This window comes from Onychostoma macrolepis, chromosome 01, assembly GCF_012432095.1.
Source record: "Onychostoma macrolepis isolate SWU-2019 chromosome 01, ASM1243209v1, whole genome shotgun sequence".
Lineage (NCBI taxonomy): Eukaryota > Metazoa > Chordata > Actinopteri > Cypriniformes > Cyprinidae > Onychostoma > Onychostoma macrolepis.
Genome location: NC_081155.1, coordinates 7,067,963 through 7,093,207, shown reverse-complemented (window position 1 = coordinate 7,093,207; position 25,245 = coordinate 7,067,963). Strand labels below are relative to the sequence as shown.

Genomic DNA, 25,245 nt, shown 5'->3' with positions numbered 1-25,245 from the left:
TAGGCCACCTCATAAACCACCTTCAAATTGTAATACCTCTGTCATACCCATGTCAGTAAACATTTTTTTTAAATTTTTATTAGTATTTAGTAATTTGTTTTAATTATGTCTTAAAATATATTTATCTGTTTATTTAATTTGTTTAGATTATATATATATATATATATATATTCGTTGCTTTGAGTAATTGCTAACGAATAACGAAAAAGTAGTAATACTGCATTTATTTTGACAGCCATAACTTGTCGATAGTGTGTGACGTTGCCTCCTCCTCCGTCCAATCAGAGCTGCGCTCGCTGAGTGACAGCCGTTCGGTCGAAGCACATGCATGTCCGCGTTTTCCCTCGTCCAATCATTTCTCAGCTCCCGCCCTCAAGCGGAAATGACCTGCGTGCGTGCGCTCATCAGCACACACACGTGCGCGGCTCGAGTGAATGAAGAAGCAAAACACGGGAGATCTCAGCGCTTATTTAACACTTGGAGAGCGCGGTGAGCTCAGGTTTAGCATCCTCTGTGTGAAGAGAATCTCTGGAGCACCGCTGCACATGTGTGTGTGTGAGAGATGAGCGACGGAGACCCCGAGCCCGCGCCAAAGCGCCCCTGCAGCGCGAGCGCGTCTCATGAGCGCGCTGAACCAGCAGAGGGCGCGAGCGCCGCAGTGGTGAGCTCAACCAAAGTCGCTTTCAAGCATGAAGTATAGTCTTTGGTTCAACATGACGCTTTATAGGTATTAAGTGAACCTTAAACAGAAAATATGAATCTGATATTGAAAGTAACTTGATACTTTGTTGCTTTCGTGATATATTAGTGGAAAATGTCCACACTTGTGGTTAATAATGCTAATACATGATTTAGAATGGTACATCTATTCTATTCTGTTGTGCTCTGTTCCGTTCTGTTCCACTCCATTGTGCTCTATTCTGTTCCTTTCTGTTGTGCTGATATTTTGTTCATTGTACTCTGTTCTATTTGATTCCATTGTGCTCTATTCTATTCTGTTAGCTCCATCCTGTTCTAATGTGTTCTGATGAGCTGTATTTTATTCCACTGTACTCTGTTCTGTGCTGATCTATTCTGTTGTGCTGCATTGTATTCTGTTCTTTAATGCTCTATTTTATTTAGATATATTGTGCTATTTTGTTGTGCTCTATCCTAATATATTCTGTTTCTTTTCTGTTGTTCTCTATTCTATTCTGTTCTGTTCTGTTCTGTTCTGTTCTATTCTATTTAATTGCACTGTATTCTGTTCCATTCTGTTGTGTTGATATTCTCTTACATGTATTCTATTCTGTTCTATGCAATTCAATTGTACACTGTTCTGTTGTATTCTGTTGCGGTGCATTTTATTTCACCGTACTTTCTGTTTTATTTTTGTGTTCTGTTCTGTTCTGTTCTGTTCTGTTCTGTTCTGTTCTGTTCTGTTCTGTTCTGTTCTGTTCTGTCCTGTCCTGTCCTGTTCCATTCTGTTGTGCTGACATTGTATTCTGTTCTATTCAATTCAATTCCATTCTACTCTGTACTATTTTATTTTATTTTGTTGTTCTCTGTTCTATTTGCTTCAGTTCGCTCTATTCTGTTTGCTGTATTCTGTTGCAGTGTATTTTATTGCACTGTATTTTGTTCTGTTTTATTCTTCTATTGTGTTCTGTTCTGTCTATTCTATTCCATTGTGCTAAATTCTATTGTATTCTGTAGTTCTCTGTTCTAAACAGTTTTGTTGTTGTTCAGTCAGTGATTATGCCCGTGTTTAATGCGTCTGATTGGCTGGACGAGTGTCTGCAGGCCATACTGGAGCAGGATTTCCAGGACCGAATGGAGCTCTCCGTGTACGACGACGGCAGTACGGTACACACTCACTCACTCACTCACTCACTCACTCACTCACTCACTCACTCACTCACTCACTCACTCACACACACACACACACACACACACACACACACACACACACACACACACACACACAAACACTCTACACTGTCTCGTACTGAATATGAATATCAGTCTGGTTAATAAGACACAATCTCATATGTGTATGTGTGTGTGTGTGTCAGGATAACTCCCGAGAGCTGCTGGAGAGATGGAGGCAGAGGTTCGAGGACAGAGGTCTTCCCATGCTGATCTCAGGCCACAGCTCATCCAGCCCACGTGGAGGTGTGTGTGTGTGTTCCTGTCTTCACATTCACCCAGTTATCATGACACACATGTGTGGAGCTCACGCGACGTTAAACAGACACACACACTCTGTCCGTGCACTTCAGGAATCAGAAGAAGTTTCTTATCAGTGTTTAGCTGCTTTTGGGAGCTCAAAATCTCTCCGTGTTCAGCATACCGAGCTTTCAGCATCAAACACACACAGACACACACACACTGAGATCTGTGTGAGAGAGCGCAGGCCGTCTTAACAGGATTAACTCAACTAATGTAGCTGATCTTGCACAGAAATAGGCGATGAGTGTGACAGCAGCCTGTCACGCATGACGCCGTGTGTGTTAATGCTGACAGAGGTGTGTGTGTGTGTGCGTGTGAGTGTGAGAATATTTGGGTTGACAGCAAAATAAGACAAATGATTCATTGGTACTCAGTTTGATTCAGTTTGATTGACTCAAATGATTCGTCAGATTCCATACACTGAACAGTAATTTGATTCAGTGACTGTTTCAAATGCATTGATTGTAAAAGACTTCCCGTAATGAGCCTCAGAAATACAAACCACATCTGACGTTTATTTGCTCCAAAGATAAATTGATAAGAAGAACAGTGTCAGCATTTTTATGTAATATATGGCCTACTTGGTTGATAATCTATGTATTTTTTTTTTCATGTAATTTTGAGGTGAGTCTCCAGGCCACATTTCACCCCAAAATCAAAAGGAAACAAAATATATATTTTTGCATGAAGAAAACAAAGCCTATTTATATTTGTAGGACCATTACTTTATTATTCTTAATAATGATTATTATTATTGTAATACAGTGTTTTTAAACCAGCATAAAATGAAATGAAAGGAAATGCAATATATACTGCCCAAAAATATAAATACTTGAAAATGTAATTCACCTATAGTTTAAAAAAAATCTATATATATCTATATCGTAATGAGATTTGGGGTGAGATCTGTACTTCATTATTAAGAAAAAATTGGCTTAATTTTCTTAAAGCGGAATATAAAGTAATATTTCGAATGTGAGGTTCATATATTTGAGATGAGACGTTTTAATCAGTGCTGCTTGCAACTTTGTGCGCATTTAAGTGTTTATAGTTATTTTAAATTATTTATATGTAGACATTATATGTGTGTGTGTGTATATGTATGTATGTATGTGTGTGTGTGTATATATATATATATATATATATATATATATACAGTGAAGAAAATAAGTATTTGAACACCCTGCTATTTTGCAAGTTCTCCCACTTAGAAATCATGGAGGGGTCTGAAATTGTCATCGTAGGTGCATGTCCACTGTGAGAGACATAATCTAAAAAAATCCAGAAATCACAATGTATGATTTTTTAACTATTTATTTGTATGATACAGCTGCAAATAAGTATTTGAACACCTGAGAAAATCAATGTTAATATTTGGTACAGTAGCCTTTGTTTGCAATTACAGAGGTCAAACGTTTCCTGTAGTTTTTCACCAGGTTTGCACACACTGCAGGAGGGATTTTGGCCCACTCCTCCACACAGATCTTCTCTAGATCAGTCAGGTTTCTGGCCTGTCGCTGAGAAACACGGAGTTTGAGCTCCCTCCAAAGATTCTCTATTGGGTTTAGGTCTGGAGACTGGCTCGGCCACGCCAGAACCTTGATATGCTTCTTACAGAGCCACTCCTTGGTTATCCTGGCTGTGTGCTTCGGGTCATTGTCATGTTGGAAGACCCAGCCTCGACCCATCTTCAATGGTCTAACTGAGGGAAGGAGGTTGTTCCCCAAAATCTCGCAGACTAACAGGTCTTTGAGGGTCAGAATTCTAGCTGATAGACAGGTGTTCAAATACTTATTTGCAGCTGTATCATACAAATAAATAGTTAAAAATCATACATTGTGATTTCTGGATTTTTTTAGATTATGTCTCTCACAGTGGACATGCACCTACGATGACAATTTCAGACCCTCCATGATTTCTAAGTGGGAGAACTTGCAAAATAGCAGGGTGTTCAAATACTTATTTTCTTCACTGTGTGTGTGTATATATATATATATATATATATATATATATATATATATATATATATATAAAATATATAAAATATATTAGAGGTCTAATCGATAGTGGATTTTACCGATAGCTAGGTTGGACCACACTGGCCGATACCGATTAATCAACCGATAGTTTTCAAAATGGATACTGAAAGAGAGCTAGTGCTTTACTATTAAAAAAAAAAAAAAAAAGCAGCAACAGTACTGAACCATACTTTGTAAATGAATAAAAATATTAATATTATTTACTATATTGATCATTAAAGTTATTTCATAATTTGCTAATGTTAAAAGAAGAAACTTTAAAATGTAAAAATATAGCCTATTAGTAGCTAATAGTGAATGTTGAAATGAAAACACTAACAAGGAACAATACTTCTACAGTTTTCATTAATGCTACGAATGGACTTTTATTGTTAAATGTTACCATTTAATTTCAACAGTCATGCTTAAAGATGGCCATGTTTAAATATCTACACAAGGCCATAGCATTAAAATTACATACATATGGATATTGTATGTGTACTCACACACTTTATTTGCTTCTATTTTTTAACACTTGATAATTATCTAATCAAAAAAAACAAACAAAAAAAAAGTTAGTCGCGCAGCGCTGCGTCTAGGAGAACTCAGAGGTATCACACACACACACACACACACACACCAGACGCTTTGCGTTCAATTCAAGTGGCGGTCTAAAACAATTTATTTAAATCACCAAACGGACATAAGTTTGCTTCAAGAATGAACAATGTGGCATAAATGAGTTTGAAGTTCGGTGTTTAAAAACACAGAGCAAGTGGAAAGAGAACGCGGGATCTATTACAGCTCTTATTATTACCGACTTTATTAGAGCCACAGAAAGACAAACGTTTTGCTGAAAAATGCACAATACATAATTTATAGCCTAGGGTGAAGTCATTATATACATTCACAACGATTTGGGACAAATATAATGTAATTTAATAGAAAACTATGTGAATGGCGTTCTGTTCCGCGGCAGGCTTTTCTGTCGGCTGCATTTAAATGCGCGTCTGGAGTTTCCCGCTCTGTCCAGCGCAGTGTCACGTGTCACAATAAACAACACGTGCTCTCAGTGATTTCCGCCTGTATAATGCCAGCGGACCCTTCTCAGCCATTCTGGCAACGGTTGCAAACCGGAAAACTATCGGCATGGATTTTTGCCGATAACCGATAGTTGTGGCAATCAACTATCGGTGCCGACATCGGCAAAACCGATGAATCGGTCGACCTTTATTTATATATATATATATATATATATATATATATATATATATATATATATATATATATACACACACAGTCATGGCCAAAAATATCGACACCCTTGGTAAACATGATCAAAGAAGGCTGTGAAAATTAATATGCATTGTTAATCCTTTTGATCTTTTATTAAAAAAATTCACAAAAATCTAACCTTTCATTGGATAATAAGAATTTAAAATATCATTATGAAATAAATGTTTTTTCTGAGTAAAATATCTCTGAAATATATTCCCATTCGTATTCACAATTTTGAGCACTCCAGGGTGATTATGAACATGGAATTATCCAGCCATGGCTTCCTGTTGAGCTTCACAAATTAGTGAAGTGGCTTTAAGAAAAGAGCTAGAGCAGTGAAAATTCCCATTTCCAGCATCAGGGCAATAATTAAGAATTTCCAATCAACATAAAATGTTAGGAAACTGCCTGGAAGAGGACGTGTGTCTATATCGTCCTAATGCACGGTGAGAAGAAGAGTTTGAGAGGTTAAAGACTCTCCAAGGACCACAGATGGAGAATTGCAGAAAATAGTTGAGTCTCGGGGTCAGAAAACCTTAAAACAAAATTGTCAAACAGCACCTACATCAACACATGTTGTTTGGGAGGGTTTCAAGAAAAATTCTCCTCGACTCATCCAAAAACAAACTCCAGCATATTCAGTTATCAGACACGACTGGAACTTCAAATGGCACTGGCTTCTATGGTCAGATGAAACTAAAAATGAGCTTTTTAGCAGCAAACTTTTGAGTATATGGTTTGGTGAACACAGGGATAAAAAGTACCCCATGTGAACAATGAAATATACTGCTGTATTTTTGATGTTGTGGGCCTATATTTCTGCTGGAGGACCTGGACATCTTGTTTAGACACATGGCATCATGGATTCTATCAAATACCAACAGATAAAAAAATCAATAAGTGACTGACTCTGTTAGAAATCTTATAATGAGCCATGTTTGGATCTTCCAACCGTACAATAATCCAAACACAAACCTCATAAACAACACAAAAATGGGTCACTGAGCACAAAACCAAGCTTCTGCTATGGCCATTCCAGTCCTCTGGCCTAAACCCTGTAGATAATGAGTGGTGAACTGAAGAAAAGAAGCACCAACATGGAGCTGTGAATCTAAAGGGTCTGGAGTGATTCTGGATGAAGGAATGGTCTCTGATCTCTTGTCAGGTGTTCTCTAACCTCATCAGGCATTATAGGAGAAAATTTTGAGCTGTTAAACTGGCAAATGGAGGTTTCAAAAAGTATTGAATAAAAGGGTGCCGTTAATTGTGGCCAGTGTGTATTAGAGAAAAACATTTATTTCATAATGATATTTCCCCCCATTTTATATTCTTATTATCCAGTGAAAGGTTAGATTTTTGTGATTTCATTTTTTTTTTTTTTTTTTTTAAATAAAAGATCAAAAGGATTAACAATTCAGATTAATTTGGTCATATTTACCAAAGGTGCCAATATTTTTGGCCATGACTGTGTGTGTATGTGTGTATATATATATATATATATATATATATATATATATATATATATATATATATATATAAAACTAATTAGGTATGATATTGTAAGGTACAGATGTTTTAGTGGTATTTGTAATAGATTGATCAAGAAACAAATGAATCATCACAATTTTTGCATAATTTTGCTTGTTTTTGTAGTCGGATTTGCTAAAAACCAGGCGGTGCGTCAGAGCTCCGGACGATTCCTCTGCTTTCAGGACGCGGTGAGTGTGTGTGTGTGTGTGTGTGTGACATGCACCACCTGTGAGTGTAAATACACTCCTAATGATGGTGTGTGTTTGACAGAGCTGTCAGAGGAGCTCAATGAATGACTAAAGCGTGGTGAGAAGGTGAAACATGTTCATATATGCATGTAAATCCAGCTTTTTGTTAGGTTCACGATGGCATCTGTTGTGTTTCATGTTGACGGAGAGCCGATGAGTCACTGTGATACTCAATACAGAAACATATGCTTCAGATTGAGTGTGTGAGTCCCCTGCGGTGTGTGAAAGTCATGAGAAATTCACACATAATGGAGGCTTTCCATTGACTTCTGTTGTTTTTGTGCTGCGTTTGCTAGCAGCGCAGTCCATAATAATGATGCTAAAACCAAACCTATACGCTTGTGTTAGTGATTTAGTGTCGAAATGTTCAGCATGTGCCCTCGCAGTGATGTTGTGTAATCAGATCTGTGATCGTGAAGCTGATGTGTCAGTGAGAGTCTCTCCTGCCGAGCCGCTGGAGCCGATCGCGTCCAGCTCTGTCGCAAGAAAGAGCGTGAGAGCGAGACTAGCAACCCTTCCCTCGCTCTTCTTCAGACTCACAGCAGCGCTTCACACAGATGAGCAGTTCTCTCACCGTTCACTCCATCTCAGGTCGATCCAAACCTGTGTGTTTCTTGCTTCTGTGCAACTTAAAAGGAGACGTTTAGTTGAATGTTCAAGCTGCTCATTTCCAGACAAGTGATCAACTCCATCAAGCCCCAAACACAAAAAGCACTTTAAAAATAGTCCCAATTTCAGTCTGTTTCTCACTCAAAGCAGTTCATAATATTTGTGGAGAGTTAAAAAAAAAAAAAATAAATAAATGTATATGTATGCGTGTGTGTATGTATATGTGTGTGTATATATATATATATATATAAATGATATAGATATATATATATATATATATATATATATATATTACTACTGTTAACTAAAGCTATTCAAATTGTTTTCATTTGCTTAAAATGTGCTGAAATGATAGAAGATAGAAATATTAGGTGGAAAAACAACAAAAAAAGAAAATTAGAAACTTAAGTTAACTAAATAAGTGAAAGTACTGAAATTACTTGAATTAAAACGAAAATAAACACAAATTAAGGATAAATAGAAATATTTCAGAAAGGAAAACCTAATACAAATAACAAAAGTACATAACAGAATTTCTAAACCTAATATTAATTGAAATAGAAAATATAAAAATGGAAGCTAATTTAAAATATTAAATATTGTATAGTAAATATACATTATTAAAGTAATATATTATTAAAATATTATGTAAATAAATACTATGATATAACACATATACACATACATATAACACATCAATAATTTTAAAATAACTGATGAGGCTGAATAAATCATGCTAGAATGTTCATTTTTGGTTGAAATGGTCTTTTAGTAATAACTGAAAAAAATCCAGATGATTTATACTTCTCACTTTACTGTACTCTCTGCTGTTTGTGGGTGTTTTTGTTGTTGTAAGTGTGTCTGGTTGTGATTTATGCCTCTTGTAATCCTGACACACACTCCTACAGATGTAGCTCCATTAGTTCTGTTGACTTTACTCAGATGGTGGTTTTATGGCTGCTGTCTGTGGAATGACAGGCCGGTTATTTCGGAGGGATTTTTCCGTGCGCTGGGTTCCAGAGGCCAAAATCAGCTCTCCTTGAGGTTCAGAGGAATGCCAGGAATCCTGCTCTCCTCCAGGAGCTACCGGGACTTAAACACACAGATTCATTAGGAGAAAACCAAACGCTGCTGTATATAAAACACCTCCCGATGATCCGCTGATGGAGATTACGAGATGGTCACATATGAACCGAATGCGCCATTCTGTTTTAAAAATCACTGAATATTTAGAAATAAGAAAGTGCAATCATTTCGTCCTTATGCATTTATGTTGTTGATTTAAAGTATCGTTTTGTGTCTTTTAAGCTATATATGCACATCAAAACACACTTCCTGACTGATGCTCTGATGATGGTGTGTTTCAGGATGACTTTATGAAGCCTCAGAGAGTTCGACTTCAGTATGAAGCTGCTGCAGCGAATCCAACCGCAGTGAGTAATGACACACTTTTTAAAAGAAATTAATACTTTCATTCATCAGTGATGCATTAAATTGATCAAAAGTGGCAATAAAGACATTTATAATGTAACAGAAGATTAATAAATGCTGTGCTTTTGAACTTTCTGTTCATCTGTGAATCCTGAAAAATAAAATGTATCAGTTTCCACAAAAATATATTGTTTTCAACATTGATAAAAATCTGAAATGTTTCTCAGCAGAAAATCAGCATATTAGAGTGTTTTCTGAAGGATCGTGTGACACTGAAGACTGGAGTAATGATGCTGAAAATTCAGCTTTGATCACAGAAATAAATTACATTTTAAAATATATTCACATAGAAAGCAGCTGTTTTAAATTGTAATAATATTTCACAATTTGACATATGAACCAAATTGATACACTATGACAGTAAACATGGTCTAGTGTATTTTTCATAAGCAGCATCAGCAGGAGGGCCAGCAGTTATTTTTACAGTGTTTTTTGAGGGCTGGGTTTGTTGCTTTGACCTCTGACCCCGGGTCACAGCGGGCGGAGCGGAGACAGACTGAAGAGCTGCGGCGCTAAACAAACAGAGCACGACTGATCACATGACAGGAAATGAGGCGGACCAGTGAACACGAATGTTATGTTTTGGTTAAGGTGTGTGTGTTGGTTTAGGTTGTAACTTGAGTTTGTGTTGTGATCTGCCCAGTCTTTACTCAACACACACACACACATTTATAAATGTAGAAATCTTTTCTGACTTTATAAACTTCTTCACTGTTACTTTCGATCACTTTAATGCATCATTGATAAAAGTATTCTTTTCTTTAAAAAAAAACGTACACCTTAAATCCCATATTTGCCACTAACGTTGTGTGTGTTTTGTCAGATTGTGGGTTGTAAAGTGTCTCGCGTTCCTGAGGGCTCCACTGAACGTTACACCAGGTGGATCAACTCTCTGAGTCCAGAGCAGCTCCTCACACAGGTCTCACACTCATCACATCAACATTCATTTTCTGAATGCATGTTTTTGATCTGAAGCTGCGTTCACACTAGCAGCGACTTTTGTCGCCAGGGGCTGGCGATGAGGTCGTTAGTGGGTGTTTTCACTACTGGTTGCCTTGACAGCGAGTCAGGTTTCTTGCCAATAAATTCAAACATATTGGAAGCATATTTTCGCTTTAGTTACCAACAACTGATACCAATGCTGGGCTCGATTTCATGCAGGTTTTATCAGTTTTGGAAATTAATTGTATTGTGAAAATTGATTTGTGGTTTTTATTTTTCAGTAAAAATGGGGGAGACCATTATAAAAACATTAATGAAAGTAACTTTTTTTCCCTTCAGAATATTGTGCGCTTTATTAAGGAAGTGAAGGAAGTGGATCTGAAGAGTGTGTCTCTTTCATGACAGTCTGTTTGATCTCTGTATATCTCAGTGTGTGTGTGTCGGCAGGATGTGTGTGTGTGTGAGGAAAGGCGAGGCGTGTTGTATTTTGAGGGGTCGCGTGCCACACGGTCAGCGGGTCGCCACCGAAACAGGATGTGTACCTGAAGACAGATATTTCCACGGAAACGGTGCGCGGGCGTAAGCGTAAGCGTCACACGCGCTGGCGGGAAACGGATCCCGAGGGTCGTGAGGTCAGACCGATGTGTGGAACCTTCCCAAATCATCCCCAAAACACTCCAATTACCGTCCCAAACAGAGAGAAAGTATAAGTGCTGTTTCACACGGCAACATAAAATTCTAATAACACCCTAGCAACTGCCTAGCAACCATTCGGAACACTGTAGCACTGCCTGTCATTTCCCTAGAAACCACCTAACAACCGTTTAGAACACTGTAGCACTGCCTGGCAGTGCCCTAGCAACCTACATGGAATTGCATAGAAATGGCCTACCAACCTGGCATACATCTATAGAAATATCATAGCAGCTGCCTAGCAACCACCCAGAATTTCCTAGCAACATCGTAGGGACTACTAAGAGCACCATAGCAAACACTGTAACTTTTTATCACCTTAGCAACACTCTAGCAACCAACACACACAACCAGAACACCATGATGCCACTCTGCAATGCCCTAGCAGCTGCATAGCAACCACTCACAACATCCTAGTAATGTGACTCCTCACAGCACCATGGAAACCATGGAAAACAATAGTAACCACAGTAACATGCTAAGAACACCTTAACAACAACCTAACAACGTCTTAGCAACCATCCAAAACACCCTCGTAACTGTCCAAGAGCCATGCAGAATATCCTAGCAACACCCTATGCTTGCTCACAGTACCCTAGTAACTGTCAAAACCTTAGCAACTGCATAGCAACCACGCTCAACATCCTAGCAACGCCCTATGTCTGCTCTCAACACCCTAACAACTGCCAAAACCTTAGCAACTTCATAGCAACCACACAGAACATCCTAGCAACACCCTGTCTGCTCACAGCACCCTAGTAACTACCAACACCTTAGCAACTGCATAGCAACCACGCTCAACATCCTAGCAACGCCCTATGTCTGCTCTCAATACCCTAACAACTGCCAAAACTTTAGCAACTTCATAGCAACCACATAGCAATATCTTAGCAACACCTTAGGGATTGCATGCAGCAACCATTCTGAAAACCATAGTAACAACAAAGCTAACACACTCAGAACACCTTAACAACTGCATAGCAACACCCTAGCAACCTGGTGCACATCATGGCAGCATGTTTAAGATGATAAACGCTCATTTTTCCTTCAGGAAAATCTGATTTGAATGATTGTTTTCTGCTGTGAGTTCCTCCTCCGCATGTTCTCGTTCACTGAGAGGGGAGTCGTGTTTCTCTTGGGTGTGTTTGCACATTCCAGACGAGGTTATCCAGTGAAACACACACACAGTGTCCAGTGGGCAACATCTCCGTTACGACACACTCGCACCAGCTCAGTGTCTGAATACGGGCAGACTCACACACACACACACACACACACACACATGATCTTTGACACTGAACTAGTAACAACAGCAGGTTTTAGTTTGTTATTGAAGATGTTCTGACCTAGTGATGTGATTTTGGGCTTCATTAAAGAGAGAGTTCACCCAAAAATGAAAATTCTGTCATTAATTACTTACCCTCATGTCGTTCAAAACTCATAAGAGTTCGAACAAAACTCTTTTGTTCGTCTTCGGAACACAAGTTAAGATATTTTTGATTAAATATGAGCTTTCTGACCCTCCATAGACAGCGAGGGTCATACCACGATCAACGCAAGATCTCCTGTGGCAAGGAGATCATTAAAATAATCCAGTGGTTCACCCGTCTTTTTATGAGGTTAGGAAAATACAAAAATAACAACTTTATTCAACAATTCTTCTCTCCTGAGTCACTCTCTGCCACGTTATGGAGAGTATCACGACAAATGCGTGTGCGTTCCTCTGCTCGTAACGTTCTACGTAGGCTTGCTGTGATAGTCGGTGTTGACGGTTTTACCGGTGTTAAGTCGCATCACCGGTTATGCCCCGACTCCACCATCGATTTGATTTTTTTTTTATAGTAATAAAGTTCCAGAACAGACACTAAACTACAATTAAAAACTGAACGCGGCTGCTCAATGCAGCTTGCCGAGTCACATCACAGACAGATTTAATTGATCACGTGAGGAGAGTGAGTCGAGACAGACAAGACGATGGCAGAAGATTTCGTTTAGAAACCAAATGCAAAAGCGCCTGTTTGGCAATTTTTGGGATTTTGAAAAGCCTGATGACTTTTGCCGTTTATAAGGTGATTTTGGAGGTTTAAACATTCGTTTCTTATTTATTTGGTTCCACAGTGTTTGCTGATTTTTACTTTATTTAAATTTTGTGTAATTAATTTTTTTTACATCAAGCGGCCAGTTTTACAAAACAGGGCAAACTAGCATGAGAGCGCAATTCCAAAACAACACCAACAAAAAGAGGAAAAACTCAAACCCCCACCCTCCCCGCGGTGTTACCGGTGTTGTCACACGTCGATAAAAGCTTCGTCCTCATGTTTACATGATTTTGCGCACAAAGTATTCTCATAGCTTCCTAAAATTACAGTTGAACCACTAATGTCACATGGACAATTTTAACGATGTTCTTACTATGTTTCTGGACTTTGAGCGTGGCAGGACCCTTGCTGTCTATGGAGTGATCGTTTGTTTAGTTCAAGCGTTTCTGTCTCCTTTTTATTCATCTACAGATAGCTGGATGTCCATTTTTCCTGGAACGTCATCAGCTTTATTACGTCTGTGACACTTATGAGGAGTTTCTGCGCGATGGCGTCCATGTTTCATGAATGAAACATATGTTACATTACTTGTGTGCTTTTTTGGTAAAAGTAGGCAAGATAATACTTCTCTCTAAAGAAACAGGAGGGTTTTTTTTTTTCGTCTCTCAGCAGATGCATATGAAATATGGTCATTGATATCATTATCGCAATAAATAGCAGAAACTCACATGATATATTTTTAAGTCCATATCGCCCATCCCTAAGTGCACACAGATCCCAGTGCTGTAGTTAGTTTATTTGCCCTGAAACACATCACTGATTTCATCTATTTTGTCATCATTGAAATATTCCTGTCTTTCCTCCCTCCACTCCGTCTTTCATTCCTTCTCAGTCTGGCTCTCCCTGATCTTTAACTCTCGGTCTGAACACACGCGGCCAAAGTAAACTCATTAGAGCGGTGTGTGTGTGATTCGAGAGTGTTGTGAACATGTAAATGGTTTTTATCTGCCAGACGCTGTGTGACAGGATTGGCCTGTACAGACTGGAAGCTCAAATGCAGCGTAACAATCGCAGACAGTCAGAACATATTTGATGTTTAATAATCAGTGATTTTTGACCAATGAGAACTTGCTGTGGGCGGAGCTACTAAACACATCAGAGAGAAATGGAGACCAAACATTGCTTGGTGGACAAAACTCAGATTTTAAGTTCCGATGGTATTATTTGTTGTTTCCTCATGTGTGTTAACCTTAACCAATGAAACAAATCCTGTCACTTGCGGTAAAGAAACTGCTAATGTGTTGTTTTTGTCGTAAATAGCCCATAATGAAATCTCATTTGTCCAAAATCATTGGTTCTGATTCTTTGAGCATTTTGCCTTTAAATGAGGATAGTAAAATTACCTGATGCAATTTCTTTGAGCCTCTTCTGCTTAGTAAGGCTGCATTTATTTGATCAAAAATACAGTAAAAATCTAAAATAATTTTAGAATTTAAAATAGCTGTTTTGTATGTGAATATATGTTAAAATGTAATTTATTTATGTGATTCAAAGCTGAATTTTCAGCATCATTACTCCAGTCTTCAGAGTCACATGATCCTTCAGAAATCACTCTAATATGCTGATTTGCTGCTCAAGAAACATTCCTGATTATCAATGTTGAAAACAGTTGTGCTGCCCAATATTTTTGTGGCGACTGTGATACATTTTATTTTTCAGGATTCACAGATGAATAGTAAATTCAGAAGAACAGCATTTATTTGAAATAGAAATCTTTTGTAACATTATAAATGTCTTTACTGTCACTTTTCATCAGTTTAGTGCATCTTTAATGAATAACGTATTGATTTCTGTCCTAAATCAGGTGTACACGTCTCACGGGCCGACGGTCATCATGCCCACCTGGTTCTGTTCTCGTGACTGGTTTGAGAAAGTGGGTCCGTTCAACGAGGGAGGAAAGGTGAGGCTCTTCTGATGCCAAAACAGATGTGAATCTCCTGATCGGCGGTGATCTGAACTGATTCTCTGTCAGGGCGTTCCTGAGGATCTGCTCTTCTTCTACCAGAGTCTTCGCCGGAGGTCACGTGATCCGAGTGGACGAGTGTTTGCTGGTTTATCGCTATCATGAACACGCAGCTACACATTCAGTGCTGGAGTGAGTCAGTTTACAGTCACTGTATCAGTCTGAAACATAGTGCTGTCAATCAAAGAAACAGACATGCCAGATATTTCCAGATAAGCACTGTACGTGAATACAGTTTAATACAGTTTATTGGTGTGTTTTTTTCTTTCTCATGGGGCCTAATTATTATAATTATTCTTAATTAACATACTGAAGGGACTTAAAAAACATAAATAAAAATAATTACAAATTAATTAATAATTAACATTATTAATATAAATTATTTAAAATACTACTAAACTAAACTACTAAAATAAATAAAAACAAATAATATTTTGTATTATTTTTAATTAGTTAACACTGAAGAGACTTAAAAATAAGTTAATAGCTAAATATAATTTAAAAAAAACAATAATGAATAAGTAAAGTTATGTATTGTTATTATTTAAAATACTGAAAGGACTACTAAAATAAATACATAATTAAAATGATTACAAATTAATGAATAAATAACATTATTATAAATTGTTTAAAATCTATAAAATAAATAAATCAATAAATATATTAATTAATAAATACTATTTTTAATTAGCACACTGAAGAGACTTCAAAATAAACAAATGGCTAAATATAATCAAAATAATTACAATAATGAATAAATCAAGTTTTGTATTGTTTATGTATTTATTTAAAATACGTATGTATTTAAAATATTGAAGGGACTTTAAATGCTAAAATAAACAAATAAGCATGATACATTCTATATAATCTAATAATATTAATAATAATAAAGCAACAATACTGAAGGGTCTTTTAAAATATTAAATTATTATTAGTAGTATTATTATTATTAAATATAAAAAATAATTTAATGAATAATTAACATTTATTTTATTATGATTGTCAATTATTGAAAAATGATTTTCCAGACATGCAATGAAAGCACATGTTTTATAATCCTGCATGACACATTCAGCTTGAATGTTGTTTTTGTTACAGTTTATCAGTGGAAAAAAATATTTCAAGATCCTCATATTCTCACGGGTCACTTCATCTGTGTGCGTGCGCGTGTGTGTGTGTGTGTGTGTGTGTGTGTGTGCGCGTGTGTGTGTGCGCGTGTGTGTGTGCGTGTGTGTGTGAGTGTGTGTGTGAGTGTGTGTGTGTGTGTGAGTGTGTGTGTGTGTGTGAGTGTGTGTGAGTGAGTGAGTGAGTGAGTGTTATCTGTCTCTGTCTGGAATGAGTGGCATCCTCTGACTCAGGGATTCCGTTCGTTTTCTCTCCGTGGGTCCAGCGGGCCGCAGCTGTCTGTCAGTCTCGTTCTGTGTGTGTGCTCAGTGTTGAGTGCTGATTGATGGATCTCTGGCTTTTATAATGCTGCAGGGTGAGGGATGTGCGCAGAGGAAGCTCAGCGCTCTTTAAATAACCCGAAGCAGCATGTTTCCACCTGAAGCGCTCCTGCTTCCTTCGCTGTCGCTGCAGTGTGTGTGTGATGTGAGAGACTTCATTAACGTCTCCTGTCCTCTGCTCTCAGAGAGACCATCTGGAGTCTCCGCGTCGACTTCCTGCAGGAGCGAGTGCTCAGCCAATGGGAATCTTTCACCGTGTGGAACGCTGGGAAACAGGGCCGCAGACTCTACCGCAGCTTGAGCCCCACCAATCAGAAGAAGGTACGGGATCCAACACAGAATCGCTGGACGCTTCCTCATGTTTACAAACGATAATATCAGGAATACAGAATACACTTTAAAATACTAAAATAAATAAATAATAATTCATTTAAAATAATTCAAATAAATGAAAAATCATCATAATCACACTAGGAACTTAAAAATACTAACATTTTAAAATAAAATTTGTGTTAATTATATTAATAATATATATCATTATATAAGGGACTGGTAATCATAAGAAGATAACGGGTAACTGCTCAAAACAACCATTAGAAGTTTCCTTGTCTATGTACAGTAATATAAGGAAATACAAAATAGATTTTAAAATACAAAAATACATTAGTTTTAAAAATAATATTATTATTATTATTATTAATGTTATTATTTTATTACTAAGTACTTACAAATTCTAAAGGGGTTTAAAAGTACTACAGTAAATAAATAATAACAATAATAATAATACAAATAACAATTAATAATTTATTTAGATTATTTTAAGTTAAAATACTGGACCTAAATACTGAAGTAAATAAATAATCATGATTAATTTAAAATAATTTATTATTATTAGTATTATTTAAAACACTAAAGGGGCTTAAAATTTTATATATATATTTATGATTCATTAAAAATAATTCATTATTATTGATATTCACAATACTGAAGGGCCGATATAGAATAGATAATCATATTTAAATTAAAGTTTACATTTGTGGTAATAATATGGTAATTGTTGTTATTATTAATTATAAATATTAAGGCAAATTCTAGTAATCCCTTAGTAACTGCCCTTAGCAACCAGCCAGAACACCACAGCACTGCAATAATGAATTAATATTCAATAGTTATTTAATTAATATTCAGTTAATTCATGTTTAATAATTCAGCAATTGAAGAGCTGTTGTGCTGTTCTTTATTGTGTCTGTGTTTGTGATCGCAGGTGAAAGCGTTCTGTGACGTAGATGAGAACAAAATTCAGAAAGGCTTTTACACGTACGAGGAGTCGAAGGTGAGTCACTTCAGCTCATTATAATCTCTTTATGATCAAACACTCGCTTTAATGCAGAATTACAGTGGTTTTATATGCTTTACTACAGGAACATAATCACAGTTTCAACTGGGAACATTTTCATGGGAAGGTGGTTGATGTAAATGCAGAATAGTGATTAGTTATGCATATATAACACTAGTAATGAATTGGCATTTATGCTCAGACACAGATTAGCCGTCAGCTGTTTGCAGAAGTACATGCGGTGACTAATTAATTTCCTGGGAAATCCATCATTAGCCACTTTAGCGTATGAAAGCACACGGCGCAGCGGCCAAAACCACCGCAATCCACACAGGAACAGTCACTTCCTGCAGAGCAGCGATTATCTGAAGATGAAGAGATGAAACCACTCACTTGAGCTTATTAATAACCACTAATTAAACAGTGAAGCGCTGATATTGCGGTTAAACACGTGCTCGTTTTCTGTGTTTCTCTCAGGAACGACCCAAACCCAGGATTCCTGTGCTGCACTTCACAAACGCATCGCCGCCGTTCATCGTGTGTGTGAAGCTGGTGAGTGTGTGTGTGTGTGTGTGTGTGTGTGAAGCTAGCAAGTGTGTGTGTGTGTGTGTGTGTTTGTGTGTGTGTGTGGAAACACACTTTAATAGCACACAGGAAATGACTTTTCTCTAATATCGGCCCGCTGCGCGCGCACACACACACACATACATACACTCTCTGGTCCAAATGACTGTGAGGCTCGTATCAATCACAATCATCATCTGTGTTTCCCTGCTAATGAAACTGTCTGGATCTGATATTATCACACACACAGCTGTTTCATTCTCCCGTCTGCGCCCTACATAGACAGCATATTAACTGAGGTGTGGGGGCAGTGAGATTTTTTTAATGGTTTTGAATGAAGTCTCTTCTGCTCACTGAGCGTGCATTTATTTGATCAAAAATATAGTAAAAATCTGAAATATTTAAAAAAATTAAAACAGCTGTTTTCTACGTGAATATATTGTGAAATGTAATTTATTTCTGTGATCAGAGCTGAATTTTCAGCATCAGTCCTCCAGTCTTCAGTGTCACATGATCCTTCAGAAATCATTCTAATATGCTGATTTGCTGCTCAAGATGCATCAAGGCAACTTTGATACATTTTATTTTTCAGGATTCTTGGATGAATAGTTCAAAAGAACCGCATTTATTTGAAGTGTTAATCTTTTGTAACATTATGAATGACTTTACTGGCACTTTTGAGCAATTTAATGCATCCTGGATGAATAAAAGTATGATTTATTAATATGTGTATAATTACTTAAGTATTTGTATATTTATATATTATTTATAATGGTGTAATTTGTGTAGGATATGACCCACGGAGTCCTGGAGGGAAACCTGCGCTCGCTGCAGCTGAAGGAGGGAATCCATTATTATCATTTCAGCTGAAGACGCTGTGGTTTGGGCTTCAATACAGTGACAGCTCAGCTGACAATAATGGGACTCAGTTTCATAATGGGACTGAGTCACGTCTCAATGAGAATATAAGAACGCACAACCTTTTCTGTCAGAGTTGGAGGAAAGAAACCCTCATCAGATGAGTGTCAAACTATAGAAGACAGTCAAAACTCTGAGTGAAATGTGTGTGAGAGCTGCGAACTGCTTCCTGCTGTCCTTCCCAGAGTTCCCGGCTTGAGAAACCTCTCACATCCCTCTAGCACCTACACTACAACACACACACACACACACACGCATGCAGGCGCACATACACACACACACACACACACTCACTCATTTAGGCGTCTGCTTGCATTCCTGATGCCCTGTGTCACTGGATTTCTCCATCGTTCCCGAGTGACACTCACAATAAACCCTTTTCCCACAGACGCATCCATCTTAAAGGGTTAGTTCACCCAAAAATGAAAATTAGCCCATGCTTTACCCTAAAGGCATCCTAGGTGTATATGACTTTCTTCTTTCAGAGAGTTATATTAAATTTGTCCTGGCTCTTCTAAGCTCTATCATTGCAGTGTTTTTGTTCAACAGTCCAAAACACGTTAAATAAAGCGCACGCATCCGTAATAAAACGTGCCTCACACGGCTCCGGGGGGTGAATAAAAGCCTCCTGTAGCGAATCCGTGCGTTTTTGTAAGAAAAATATCCATATTTCAAACGTAATAAACACTTGTGACGGGAGGAGCCAACGACAGACACAGTGGGTGTGGCGTCAGGCCTCGGAGAGGCTTTTATTAACAAAATAAAGTGTCCAGGGGAAGAAGTGTCCAAAATAAACAGGGGGTCTGGTGTCCTCGTCGTGCTGCGGGGCTTGTGCAGGAGGGCAGTGTTCCAAAAGGGGAAGGGTCCAGGGAAGGGGCGGAGTCCGGCGGCCGCACGCGCTCCCACTCGGGTCCGGGGCGCGAGGGCGGCGGCTTCATCACAGCGGCGGCTCTTACACGTCGTCCACGGCCTTTGGTAGGACTTGTACGGCCCGACATCCTGGTCCGACGGCCGTAATACGGGTGCGGCTTTCGTCCGGACCGCGGGTTCGGCAGCTCACGTCTTCGGTGGCGCGGAAGTCCCTCACGCTCCCTTCCTGGACCCACGAGGACACCAGCGTGCATGCACGGGGAAGAGACCGGTCTCCCGAGGAGGCGCTGGGCATTTAACAGCGGCGGTGATGAGGCTTCATTCAGTCCAGCTGTGCCTCATCACACGCCGCCAGCCGCGTTGATCCCACGCCTCCTCTCATCCACCCACTCCAGTCGGGAGCCTGGTGAAGGGCGGCGAATAAGGGACGGGGTGGTGATGATAATGAGGGGGAGGGCCACTGATCCGTCACACACTTTTCTCTCACTTTTGCACGTGCCTCTGAGATAGTCTTGCGAGTTTGTTTACAGGAATAAAGGAAAACCAGTCTCCTCTTGGCTTATATCGAAATCCTCTGACATTTTTCTTTACAAATCCTTGGTTTGTGCTTCTAATTCATGACCGAGAAAAGTGTTTATTGCATTTGAAATATGGGTATTGTTATTACAAAAACGCATGGATTCGCTACAGGAGGCCTTTATTCATGCCCCGGAGCCGTGTGAGGCACGTTTCATTACGGATGCGCGCACTTTATTTGGACTGTTAAACAAAAACACCCGCACATGCCATTATAAAGCTTGAAAGAGCCAGGACAATTTTTAATATAACCTCGATTGTATTCGTCTGAAAGAAGAAAGTCATATACACCTAGGATGCCTTGAGGGTAAGTAAAACATGGGCTCATTTTCATTTTTGGGTGAACTAACCCTTTAACACACCGACCACAAGGTGCTGCTGGCTGCTCTCAATCAGGTCCTCTTGATGTCAGAGAGTGCTGGAATGGTACAGCAATTCAATCCATGTTTAAGACTTTATTAAATGGAAATTGAGAGGTGAATACTGCAATCTACCCCAAACGGGCGACATGACGATACAAACAAGCCCTGTTTAGCTATGTGTATTTATACGTTGGAAAGTCAAATGCACGTGATCACAGAGTTGTGCTTCTTCACATGTCGATTTTCTACAGATTGAGGCTGTGCTTCAGAACATTTGGTGGTCCTGCCATTGTTTCAGTTCATTAAGTACAATTTTATACAATTTTAGTATTTATTCATATTTTGAACATTTTTTTTATATTTTGTTTTCATTAAATTTTCTTCCCGAAACAGTAGTAACAAACAAAAAGCAACTGTGCAAATTCAGAACCTACCCCAACCCACAATAAAATCATTTTCACCAGGATTCCAGAAAAGATGACGCAACATCAAAAGCTGAATGCCACAAACTTACAGTTTCCACACTAGATCCATGCACACGAGAAGCTGAGAGTTCCGTCGAGACAGTAGCTGGGTTTCCATCACCCTGTTTTAATGCGCGTTTTGAAGTATCGCATGAGAAACGAGTGATGGAAACGCCAAATTTCGAAAAAGTTTTTACGTTCGCTTGAGGTGGTTTTTGACTTGTGCGAGAAAGAGTTAATGCGAATAATGGGAGATGGAAATGCATTTTGGGAATAAATTCCTCCAAACGCATCAAAAGCATCATGTGACTTTGCGCTATGAGACAGGATAACTTGACTAGCAGCGGACTGATCTCGTTCACAGCATCTGAAATGTTGTTATGGTCGTTCTGAAATGTCTGAGCAAAGTCTGTCATCAGAGTATTTCTGTATAATTGTCTTACACGACTGTGTTCCCAAACAGCAGCATTCACCTCCAAAAGCAATGGTGGCATTTATTGTGTTCCCTCTGCTCGCTCTGAGGCGCAATTAATGTTTCGTATATGAAAATTATTATATTCAGTAGCTTATCCTAGTTTTCTATAGGCTATTTAGTGCCAATTTACCAGGAAGTGACGATTTTGTTCTCCTTGACTCGTTGGATGGAAACGGTGCTCGTTCGCAAATGTTTTATGCGATATTCCAAATTTGCGCATAAGTTAAATTCACAACTTTGGATGGAAACCCAGCTAATGTCCAACAAATACACAATCCAGGTTCGTCCGTTCATTGGCGGACTCCAACGGTTGACTAGCATTTTTTTGCTGCTGTGAGAGCAGCTAACAGTAAACATCTTTGTTGGATGGACAAGGTGAAATCCCGAAAGTCATTCATGAAAAAATGGCGCGGAGTCAAACATATCTGAACAAATATGATAGGTCCTGTGAGGTGAGAGAGGGGCACTCCCAAAAAAAAAACAATGCGAAAACGTGCCTGAAGATCCTTGCGAACAGAGATTACACTTTCATATTCATATTCAGAAAAAAAGAAGAAAAAAAAAAGCTTGAGAGTGTGATCCAGATCCTTTGGTCCAGATCTATCTAGGATATGTGACATTACAGAATTCGTATCTGCACCCAATACAATTTCAAAATCCAATCCGACATAAACTGAAAGAAATACAATATTCCTATTCTCCACTATTGTTTTTATGTGTTATTCTACCGTCTGTATCACAATCTTTATCTAAAATAGTAATATTTAAAGTCCTCCGCACCAATATTAGGACCCCCTTGGCTTTAGTATCCAAAGATGAGTGAGATACCACTTCATAAAACTTATTATTACACCTGTGTATATCCTCCTCTTTCAAATGAGATTCTTGAACTAACACTATATCAATCTTTCTTCTTCGCAAAAAACCCAGAAAACCTGTATGTTTGTGAGGGCCATTTAGCCCATTAATATCACAACTCAGAATATTAAGGTCAGTCATAGGTATCGAACAGAATTATTGCATAATAAGACAAAATACAAGTTTGAAAATAAAACCAGTTGAGTCTACCATTAAACCACCCCCCACCCTTCCCATCACTATTAAAAAACAAAAACATAAACACATTCCCATGAACCTATGGCAGATCAAATCAAGAACAAACCTTGATCTGCCAGCAGCCCTTAATATAATCGGTGGCGTCAACAAAACCTGCGCATTACTGAAGCACCAACATTGGCCCCATAGTCACATATTGATTAGGTAGTATCTCTATTCAAAATAAATAACGGAGAGAGAGAGAAGGAATACAACTAGAAACATAAATAAAATAACATCATAATCAGTAAGCGATTATTACTGTATGCACAATGAAAGCTTCTAGTAACTATGAATTAAGAAGTGAACAGTGAAAGAGACAGTCACCCAACCATTTAGAGCAGCGGTAGGCAACGTGGGTCCTGGAGTGCCGATGTCCTGCAGAGTTTACCTCACCTGCCTGTAGCCCTAGTGATCCTGAAGACCTTGATTAGCTTGTTCAGGTTTGATTAGGGTTGGAGCTAAACTCTACAGGACAGCGGCACTCCAGGACCAACGTTGCCTACACCTGATTTAGAGCATCTCTTCTCCGATTAGACAGCAAATGTCCAGCTGAAGTTCACTGAGAGTTGGTGGATGAATGGGATCCGAGAAAAGCTTGATCTACGACAACTTTTTGTTCTCTCATCTCCTCTGTAAGAAGATCTAGTTTAGAGCATAGCGACTGAACAACTGACATGTGAGAAGTGAACTCGTTCCGCATCGCAGTCTACTCGGTTCTTAGAATGTCCTCAAAGTGTGAAACAGTGTTCGCCATCTTGTCCACCATGTTCGGTAGCTTGGATTTCTTCTTAATCAGAGAAGCCGACGGAGACGACAACTGCTGTTTCTGATTGTATGCCATCAGGGAAAGTATTATTAATGAATAAAACTTAAAATAAAATGAAAGAAACTGCAAAAAGGGGCCAAATGTACGGAGGTTTACTCAAGTGTGACGGTTCATGAGCACGTCACGTGACTCTTCTGATGACTCCTTTTTTAGAATTTAGAATAGAATATGTTTAGCGGCTTTTGTACTTCAGCTTAAACTTAAGTTATTTTATTCAGTTATTTTCTAAGGCAATATTTCTCATTTTCATTTAAGTTTTCATCTAATATATTTTATTTTATTTTAAATGCTTCTGATATTAAACGTGTATTGTTTTTTAAAACTGGTTTCTGTCGTGTTTTTGTTGTGTATGTGTGTGTTAGCAGCAAACTTTAATAATTCCTGACAGACTCTGACAGGTCTGGTTAGTTTTATCTCTCTTCCTCTCAACAGTCCTTCATTTCTGTGTGTGTGTGTGTGTGTGTTGCATTAAAACATTATCTGAGGTCAGCAGTCATGCTCCTCTGTGTGTGTGTGTGTGTGTGTGTGTGTGTGCGTCTCAGGTGATGGAGCGTGTGCTGTAAATGTGTGTGTGTGTGTGGGTCGGGTCACAGTTCATGGCCTGTAAATATTTAGGATGGTGTGTAGGTGGAGGGTCAGAGCTCAACTGAAGGGTGACACACACACACACCGTCCCAAATAAACACGTCTTCCTTCATACCTAAAGAAAATTCTATTATTTTTTGTTTATTTAAATTCTAGGTTGGTATTCATTAACCATATTATTACATTAATTTTATTTATTAAAGGTTAATTAAAAATGAATGTGAATTGCTTTTAGGAATACCATAGTAATATTTAATCATGTATAAATGAAGAGTTCAGATGCAAAAGCCTCTACGTACCGTCTGAAATCTTCTTCTAAAATGAGCATGTTTATCAGGCTCCTATATTTATTATCAGTTACTCACTTTAATTGCATAAAGGACCTATACATTGCCATTAGAGTAAAATTACTGAACCTGAACATAGGAGCCTGATAAAAATGCTCATTTTAGATGAAAATTTCAGATGGCACTTAGAGAGCCTTTTGCATCTGAACTCTTCAAATGTATATTTTCTATCTATTTTTGTCTAGCTGTTGGAGTGGGACTGAGTCAATCTTGTGGTCGTGTTATGGCGCTATATTCGGTGCGCGGCGCATGCGCGGTGAGCGGTCGTGTCCCGAGAGGCGCGTGCAGCCGTAATAA

General features: G+C 38.4%; 1 protein-coding gene across 1 annotated transcript; it reads left to right on the top strand.

Annotated features, from left to right (window-relative positions):
* Positions 1-367: 367 nt before the first annotated feature.
* Positions 368-19,847, top strand: b3gntl1 (UDP-GlcNAc:betaGal beta-1,3-N-acetylglucosaminyltransferase-like 1). Its single transcript, XM_058791184.1, is given in 13 exon segments — positions 368-661; positions 1,729-1,845; positions 2,055-2,154; positions 7,161-7,225; positions 9,262-9,327; positions 10,209-10,304; positions 14,924-15,019; positions 15,092-15,132; positions 15,134-15,214; positions 16,713-16,848; positions 17,792-17,860; positions 18,341-18,415; positions 19,217-19,847. Coding segments are annotated over 13 exon segments (1,122 nt in total). The 5' UTR covers positions 368-562; the 3' UTR covers positions 19,298-19,847.
* Positions 19,848-25,245: the final 5,398 nt, after the last annotated feature.